Source organism: Lycium ferocissimum, unplaced genomic scaffold (assembly GCF_029784015.1).
Source record: "Lycium ferocissimum isolate CSIRO_LF1 unplaced genomic scaffold, AGI_CSIRO_Lferr_CH_V1 ctg1076, whole genome shotgun sequence".
Classification (NCBI taxonomy): domain Eukaryota; kingdom Viridiplantae; phylum Streptophyta; class Magnoliopsida; order Solanales; family Solanaceae; genus Lycium; species Lycium ferocissimum.
Window position 1 is genome coordinate 144,610 of NW_026713477.1, and position 9,478 is coordinate 154,087.

General features: G+C 34.3%; 1 protein-coding gene across 1 annotated transcript; it reads left to right on the forward strand.

Moving 5' to 3' along the window:
• Positions 1–5,171: 5,171 nt before the first annotated feature.
• On the forward strand, positions 5,172–8,966 carry LOC132041573 (uncharacterized). The gene is made up of 2 exons (XM_059432272.1): positions 5,172–5,417; positions 8,705–8,966. The coding sequence occupies exons 1-2, from the start codon at positions 5,247–5,249 to the stop codon at positions 8,777–8,779; spliced, it is 246 nt and encodes an 81-aa protein (XP_059288255.1). The 5' UTR covers positions 5,172–5,246; the 3' UTR covers positions 8,780–8,966.
• The last annotated feature ends 512 nt before the right edge of the window (positions 8,967–9,478 follow it).

Genomic DNA, 9,478 nt, shown 5'->3' on the forward strand with positions numbered 1-9,478 from the left:
TGATACAGTCAACTTGTCTTTTTTATTTATTTTTTGTCTTAGGGAAATAGTTAAAGTCCACACTGTTACCCTTTTTTTTTTGAATGACAAAAAAAAAAAAAAATTAAATGAGATTTTTTTTTTTTGAGTTAATATATCTTTAACGATATGCCCCTGCAATATATGATATTGCACGAAAATGTCCGTCGTTTTAAGTTGAGCAGAAACGTGCCACTACCGTGCAAAAATTAAGGCATTTATGTCCCTAATTTGACAGAACCCGCAAAAAATTTACTTTCTCCAATTAATCCCCAAATAACTAAAGCGACCCGTTTACTCGATTTTTTAAACTTGAAAAATATATTGGAGGGCATATTTGTTCAATCTCGCATTATATAGGGGGATATTTGATACATTTAAGTTCTTGGACTGCATATTGCACCAGTGATTCTCAATTTTATAGTGCACTTTATGCTAGCCGCTGTTTTTTTGGTACTGCATTTTGAAACTGGATCAAACCATACCCAGTGTAATTCCACAATTATACAACTAAAATTATTGCACATAAAATAACAATATGACATAAAATGTTATTGCATTCCAAAACATAAAAAATGTTTGCAATTATAATCCATCCACCATTACATTACATCGCATCTAAATTATACAATTTAAAAAGTTAAAAGCAATTACATCCATTTTTCAAAGTCTTCCCTCATAACATGTACCTAACCATAACTCAAACAAGGCAACCCTATTATATAAGATAGATTCCCCCCCTCATATTCCCAAGTCTTCTATCAATAGAAGAAGAAACCTCAACCTTAGTCACAACTTTATTAAAATCCTCATTATCAATAGTTAAAAAAGTTTCAAACTCAATCTCTAATTCCTTAAAATCCTCATTATCAAATAAAAGATTTGTCTCAAATTCAATCACTACTTCCTTTAAAGTTTCATGTTGAAGAGAGTTTACTTTTTCATTCAAAAGATTGTTTTAAGGGCATCGTTTTCCCTTTTCAAAAAATTATTTTCACAAATGAGAGCATCCTTCTCATTTCTCAATTTGTTGATGATCTGGATAGTTCTTCGTCTTCCCAATATCCACACAATAATGCCTGCAACAAAACATAAGTATAAACATTAAAAAAAATTGATTACAAATTTGCAGCAAAAAAATCACAAAGAAAAAGAGCTTACTTACATTAGGCTTATGACACCTGAAAAAACGTCTCCCGAGATTATGTGGAGTTCACGATGTGAGATGGAGTGCAGCAACTCCACTTCCATAAATCCTATCACGGCTCTTTGAAGAACTCGAGGCTTCCGACATTTCATAAGCAAGTGAAAGAAATAAGAGGGAAAAGTGACTCGAAATCACACAACAAAGCTAACCTACTTGAAAATTCACTCGATATAATTAAAAGGAAGAATCTAACCCTATTGTGGATTTAGACATGAATCTTTTGCTAAAGAGAGAATGCGAAGAAGAAGAAATATAAATAAGGATGGATGGTTTGATTCACATAATTCTATTAAGTGGGCGTTTGGCCATAAAAATTATTCACTTTTTTCCGGAATTTTTTTTCACTTTTTGACTTTTAGCGTTTGGCCATAAAAGTTATTCACTTTTTTTCGGAGTTGTATTCCGGAATACTAAAAACAAGAAAAACTTGCTTTTCAAAAAATTTCCACTTTTTTCACTTTTTTACACTACATTTCACCAAAAACTACAATTTCAAAAACTATGGCCAAACACAACTCCAACTCCAACTTCAAAAATTCCAAAATAAGTGAAAAAATATTTTTTATCGAAAAGTAACATTAAGGGAAATTGGGATCCACTAGTCGAATAAGGTGTATTTTTAACTCAAAAATTAATGTCAAGAGCAATTAGCGTCCGATAGGCAGAGGGAGAATTTTTTAATCCATTTTCAATATGTTATTAGTATTATTTTTTTTTTACCCTTTTCCGTACTATCACCAGGACTGGCAAGATGTTTGAAAGAACATGTAACCATCCAATGTGACCCATTAAATATAGGTTGAATAATTGACCATTTAAAAAGAGATCAAATATGAATATTATCCAATAAAATATCCATCTTGTGAATACTCATTTGTCTGCTTGTTATTTTCATGAGTTCTTGCTTTCTGGGAATTTGAGCTTATTTTGGCTTTTAGCTTGTGTTTTCACCTTACTATTCCCGAAATCGTGGATAATATGAATATTCATATTATCTGTCATATTTTATCCATGTTAAATATGAACATGACATATATTTTACCCGTTTTTGTTTAACCTTTAACTAGTTCATACCGATCCAACCCGTTCATTTGCCACTTCTATATGTAACTATGATTATGTGAATTTCAAGTCATGTGTGAAGTATTGCTTGAGGGATTCTGAAAAGCACAGGTTGATCTATCTTGAATGTTTGTGTTTTGACAGATCAAGATGCAAGTTCTTTTTTTTTTTTTTTTTTGGGCAGGTTTGTTTCAAAATTAAATTTAGGTAAAATTAACAAAATGACTACCTTTTGGTAGTTTCCTATCATTTATAGCTACCTTTAAAAAATTACCATTTGTAGCTATGTTTTCCCAAATTAAGGTATTTTTTGGATGTATTTGATGCTTATAAATACATAGTAAACAGAGATTAGAAAATAAAACATATCCCTTGATTTAAGACCATAATATGGGATCAATTAATTAGCTATTAATTGGTATTTTTTACCATACCCTTCCACAAAATCGCATTTTAGATTACCTTTCCATAACCATTTTCTATTCCTTCATCCAATCTTCAACATTCAAACATAAAAAATCAAAAATTCAAAATTTGAAAACATTAATACACCAATATATTTGAAGTTTTCAACATTGACAAGAACTTGATTTACCCATGTATTTGATAGCATAACTAATATATTTGAAGTTTTCAATCAAACCCCATGTATTTTATATTAAATCTCATGTATTTGTGTGATTAACAAGTTGCATCACCCATGTATTTTAGCGATAATGTATTTGAAGTTTTCAATATTGATTTCGTTTTTGATTTACACATGTATTTGATAGCATAACCAATGTATTCGTTACCAATCAAACCCCATGTATTTTTATATTAAATCTCATGTATTTGTGTGAGTCTTTAATTTGCATCACACATGTATTTGATGGATTAATTTGAACAAAAAACACAAATATATAGAAAACTTACAATGTATTTTCGTTACTCATGTATTTGAAACTAGATGTAACATCGATGAAATTAATTTGAACAAAATACACAAAAATATAGAAAAACTTACATAAATACACCACCAACCACAAACAATTGGTAGCTATATCGTAGAATATACACAAATACATATATTTTTCATCTTCTCAAAACCTAAAAAACCCTAGACCACCAAAAAAACCTCAACAGAACAAATGCAACTCGGTCCAAATTTATGAAAGTCCACACCAAAAGTTTTGGCATTTACAACTACAACTTGCCCACAATGGGAGATAAGCAATCAACCATAATGACTGATCATTCTAGTTGGAACATCATTCACATAAAAAAAATGGAAAGGTTAATTGCCTTCTTATGTTTAATTTGTCCACAAATCAAGTCATGGAAACCAAAAAAAATTTGAGAGATGATGGCCGCCAAAATTAAAGTCGTGTGGTGGTTGATAGAAGGAGAGAGAGAATTTTTTTAGGGATTTGAGAAATGAAAAATGGAATTGGGTAGTGGTGAGTCAAAAATGTCAAAAATTTATTTTGGAGAGAGAATGATAATGTATATTAAGTGATTAATATTTTACCATTAAAAGGGATATGAGATCGGGAGTGCTAAATTTTAGGTGTATTTGTGCACCAGTAACTGAAAATTACTATGTAGCTATATTAGTTAAATTCAAAAAGTATTTAGTTATTATTAGTAATTAAAATAAAAGGTAGTTAATATCACTAATTATGTACTAAAAGTAACTATAACACGTAATTTTTCCTTAAATTTAATAAGTCTTTTCCCAGAAGAATCGTTACTTTTAGGATTTGGAAAAAAAAAAAAAATCACTTTTACCTATTAATGGGTCTCTTGGTACGAAGACAAGTTATACAGAAATTATAATAAAGAGATTAGAATGTAGAAATTAGTAATAAATGAATTAATAATATATTAGTTATTTTTATCCGGTGTTTGATTCATTGCACTAAAATCGAATATACAAGATATCTTGATTTTTTGTCCTTTTGGTGCTTTATCCGTATAAATTATTCATAGGTAATATATTTCATGTTTTTGATGGTATAAAATAATACACCAATATACTTTAAATAATGCAAGAACTAGTTATACTCGATTCAAAAGATAAATCAAATATTGAATAAAGTTATGAATAAAGTTATACCAGATTTATGCTATGATTATTTCAGCTATGTCCTTCAAGAGAAACAACCCCTAAGGATTATTCCTTCAAGGACCAAAATAATCCCACCCCCATAAATTAAGGATCAATTTGATCATTCGCACAAATGTCCCTATTTCGCGGTGCTCTTTAATTTTGGCTGCTCAAATTTGTGGTCTTTAATTTTTGATTCTCAACATTTTTGGCGTAGCATAATTTAGATTTCGCTTGACATAATTCACGTTTAGCTTCGACATAATGTATCGTAACATCCGCATAAATTATGCTAGACAAGGTAAAACTTTCAACACTCAACATAATCTGAAAAACGACATAATTTTAGATTTCGCTTGGCATAATTTACGTTCAACTTCGGCATATGTATCATAACATCCGCACAAATTATGCCCGACAAGTCAAAACTCTCAACACTCAACACAATATGAAAAGTACAAAAGTATGCACGCATAACAATTAACTTTGCTAATTAAACCGTAGCCATGCAAAAATTTAGTTTCCCGAAAGATAAAAAAATGTTACATAAATTTAAACTCACCCTTGTATCCGAATATTTTTTTAAATTAAGACTGTGTGGGGGACAAAAAATTAAATACCATAGATATGATGGGCCAAAATTAAAGACCAATGCGTTTAAAGGTCAATCCGTGCAAAAACTTGTCCAAACAACGTCTAAGAGAAACCCGAACCTAATTAGAGTCGGGTCAATAATAAAAGATCCGAGTGTCTCTTTCCGGGTCATCCAATATAGCACGGGTCTTTAGGGCTAATTTACCATCCGATAATACAAATTCTTCGAAGCCAGTTTTGCAACGCCCAATCGATCTTCATTTTCTCTTCAAAAAAATGGGAGGTGGAGGAGAGCATTCTCATGGTGGAGATTTTAGGACTAAGGTATGGAGTATGAGTGGCGGGCCTTACTGTAGACCCCTTCATTGGAAGCGAAATACCGCTCTTGCCCTTGCCGGTATCGTACTTGTATGCATTCCTGTTGCCTTGAAATCTGCCGAGCTTGAGGTCAGTATCGTCTCAAAATGTGATCTGATATGTATTGAATGATAGGTGGTTGTAATTTGGAAATTGAATAGCTTAAGTGTTATTCTGGTAATATATGTGTGAACTTGTTGAATTCAGACTAAGGGTTTAGATTTGTCGTGTGGATTGATTTATGTTTAACTTCCATTACTTTGATTTGATGTAATTGACTCTCCTATTTTTTCTTTAGATTTGATGGGGTCTGGGGAAGGTAGCGTGTATGCAGACCTTATTCCTATCTTGTGACGGGTAGAGAGTCTGTTTCCAAAAGAGAGATTGAACAAACAGCAGTAATAGCAGCAAGATAATAAGATAACGGAGTGAATGAAACAATCAGGTAGTGCTATGAATCTATGCATAAGAAAACGTAACAAAGATACTAATACTCCTAGTCCGGAAAAGAAATCCGTGGGATAATTTAGACATATCGGAGGATTCGCCATGCTTTTATAGGGAACGGTATTGGGTAGTCAGGTGCTGGCAGGAAATAGGAATGCATGGACTAGATCACTGGTGGAATGCTTAATATGCTGTCTGACGGGTTGGTCAATCTGCATATGAGAAGCACCTTTATTTTGTCTTTTTTCGTGATTCTACCAGCTTTGTATAATTTAGTGCAACTCCAGTAACAAAATAGGGTACCTATTTAAACTCTGAAACCCCCTTCCCTAGTCCTTTGCCTTATCTGCGAAAGAAAGAGAAATTTCTTTAGAAGCCTCTAAGAAGTGTGTATGACTGTGGCATCCCAGGGAGTGACCCAATGATTAGTGAAGTGTGCAGACCTTGGAGACTCAAATCCCAGTAAAGATGAAAAATATTGGGTGATTTATTCCCAGCTGCCTAAGCCTTGATGAACTAAGTTACCCAACACCTGTGCAAATGGGAGGTAGCAGGTACCTGGTGGAATAGTCGAGCTGTGCACGAGCTGACCTGGACACCACCGTTACCCAAACAAAAAAAGGTAGTGTGTGTAGTTTTATCTGGCTCCATAGATCTATAGATATAATCCAGATAAATGTAGCAAGTAATACTTGGTCCTGGATAATGATTATGATTTCCCAGAAAACAGCAGCAATCACAAAATTTGGCATCAATAGAAACTGACGTGGAGTCTTCTTCATAGAGAATCTCATGTTGGTTAAGATACTTACTGTACTTATATTTTGGTTGAGGCACTATTTCGCTTCAATTTCGGGATTGCTCAGTAATTTTATTCTGTGAAATTGGAAAAAGAAAGGTCTAACAACAAAGTAAAATTAAGCAGAACTTGACATGCTCATGGTGAAATGTTGATAGTAAGTCTTAGCTTGGTGCCGGCACACTCTTTCAGTCTTTCCCCTTGTTTGATCCTTCCATAGGATACCTAATTAGTCTACCAAGGTCATGAAGCTTCGGACAATAAGGACACAGGCAGAATTCAATTTTAGTTCTATTGGTAGTCTGTGAATTCAATAGGACAGTGGATCCTGGTTACTGAATTCTCGCACCCAAACTTCTGGTTTGAAAAGCATTCTGTTTCAGCAAAAAAACTCATATGAGGAGGATTTAGGTCTACACGCGGACCCAAGTCTCCTTGGAATTTGTTAGAAGCTGCTCAGAGTTGGTCTACTTTAGTAAAGGCAATAAGAAGCTGCAGATCTTCCACTCTGTTGATGTGGAACTCACATCAAACATAATTAGTAAATGATTGCTGGGTGTTCAATTTTTGTTTCCTTCTTAAAATTTTACAATAGCGTCCATTTGTTTTATTGCTGTCTTACTAAGGAGCTATCACTCTTCAAAATGATTGTCCATGTTACTAATAACTTTTGGAAAAATTCATTACTTATAAAAGAGTTTTTTTTTTGCCTACTCTAATAATGCTCTTCTTAAACTCCGTGCCTAGGCAAATCGTGTCACATAAATTGGGATGGAGGGAGTAGATTTTAGAAATGGTCTCTCGCTCTGTCAGCTCCCACTTTGCAGATCGGATATCTTAAATTGGGAACCATTGATCATGCTATGAGAAGACTTTGATTTTGTTTCCTCAGATTCTTTATACCTAGGCTTTTGATTTTGTCTCCTCAGATTCTTTATACCTAGGCTTCCCTGCCTTTTGCTTGAAGTGTCTGTTTTCTGTTTGCCAAGATGAAAACCTCTCATTTCCTTGTTGCCTTGCCACAGAAAATTTCTTAGTGAGGAGTTGTCATGGTGATGGTTTTCAAAATGGAGCTTCTGGAGAATCTTCTATGGTGTTGTGGTTTATTGTTTAAATGTGGAGGAGTATTAAGAAAATGGAGAAGGAGCTTTGTTACCTTTCCCAAAAAAATGGAAAAGGAGCTGCGTTGGTAAAAATATGATGGCTGATGTTTCCTTTTTGAGTTGATGGAAACTTGCCAACAAAATTTGTTCTAACCGTAAGTGGCCAAAAACTCAAACAAACCCAACCTCTCCAAACATTGATTTCCATTGATTCGATTCAGAATCCGCCACCAAGAAATTTTGTTGGAGCCAAGGTCATGGTGCTTGAAAATTGAAATGCCAGTTTCCATAAACCAAAGTTATGGTCTCTGTTGGTGGCTGTGCAGTGTCTTGTAGTGTGACTAATGGTGGAAATGTCTTTACGGGGATAGGAAGTGTTGTGAATGTGTAATGGGAATTGAAGGATGGAATTTTAAGGAGGAGGAGCTGAAAGTATTTGGGGTTGTGGGAGCTTTCTGTCGTTTAGATTTCTTATCATGTCGTGGAAGATCCCATTTTTTCGGGCCTGGAGATCGCGGAAGTTTGCATTCAATCTTTTTAGGGCACCTAATATGTGGAGGGGTTGGTGGGGTGAGATGCTTTTTTCTTTTTTAATTAGTCTATCTCAAAAAAAATAATAGATGACAATTTTTTCCAAAAAAATTACTCGTGTCGTTATTTGATTGGTTCATTTGACATGTCAGCAACGAGTCTATATCACACATGTTGTCTGTTAGACCTAGCAACTGGGTGTCCAAGAAACTCACTTATGCCATTGAGAGGTGTCTAACGTGTCAAGGATAGTTAAAAGTGTCTAACTGGAAGTTTATGATGACTTTAAATGTCTTTCTATGTGTTTTGCCTTTCTAGAATAATGTTTAGTGAGCCTTTTTCCTCTTGATCTACCTTTTCAGTTCTTTAGTTAACAGCCTGCCCTCTTGTTTTCCTGTTCTTGCTTTTCAGTCACTCAGAGATGTGTGGAAGTTTACAGTGTTTTTGTTCTTGGGGATATTTGATGTTCATGCAATAACAAGCTTTTCGTTTTGCAGCAAAGGCCACATCTTCCAGTCCGCCCCATTCCTTCTCAGCTCTGGTGCAAGAATTTTGGAACAAAAGACTACTAGTCTTGTTTGTAAAGCAAATAGTAGTTTGCTGTGCGGGTGTTGCCAGTATTTGGATTCTGAAGTGCATTTCATGGTTACTTTTTATTCGAAACAGTGACATTATAATGACGATGTTCCATTAAATAAACATGACACTTTACTGCATGCTTTTTTACAAATGATTAAAGCCTGCCAGAGCAATTTTTCATGATGGTTTCTATTTTTTTCTTTTATCTTCTGTATATCTGGAAACGCGAAAAATAGTTGGTCTTCGGTTAGTGCAATAACCTCTCTCTCTCTCTCTCTCTAAAGTGTGCCCCGAGAATCTTAAAATTATGTATACTCACCAAGGGATTTTGTTCGTCTGTGGAATTCACCTACACCAATTTGCTGGCAAGGTGTCCAAGTATGTATTCTGCTAATTTATACGTCAGTACGCCATTTGAGGAAGTTGTGAACTTTTCCTAGCAAGTGATAGCCTATTTTACAAAATTGGACCTGATTCTGTGTGTTGCTTCCACCTTATTCCTATAGCCACAGATAATGCGTCCTGGCACACTGTTGCTCATCCTTGAAGTGGAGCTCGTGTTCACCAACAGTGTACACACTTTCTACATGAGTAGACCCAACATATGCAAATTAAGGGAATTCTTATAATTTGATGGGTAGAGTTATGCGATGCAGGTACTGGTGAGAGGTAGCATTTAATGGATGATTAGG

What these genes read in the sequence shown, in the direction of transcription:
- LOC132041573 (XM_059432272.1), top strand. Translation starts at nt 5,247, where the DNA reads ATGGGAGGTGGAGGAGAGCATTCTCATGGTGGAGATTTTAGGACTAAG. An exon ending in TGAAATCTGCCGAGCTTGAG is followed by an intron (nt 5,418 to 8,704) that starts GTCAGTATCGTC and finishes TTCGTTTTGCAG; the next exon opens with CAAAGGCCACATCTTCCAGT.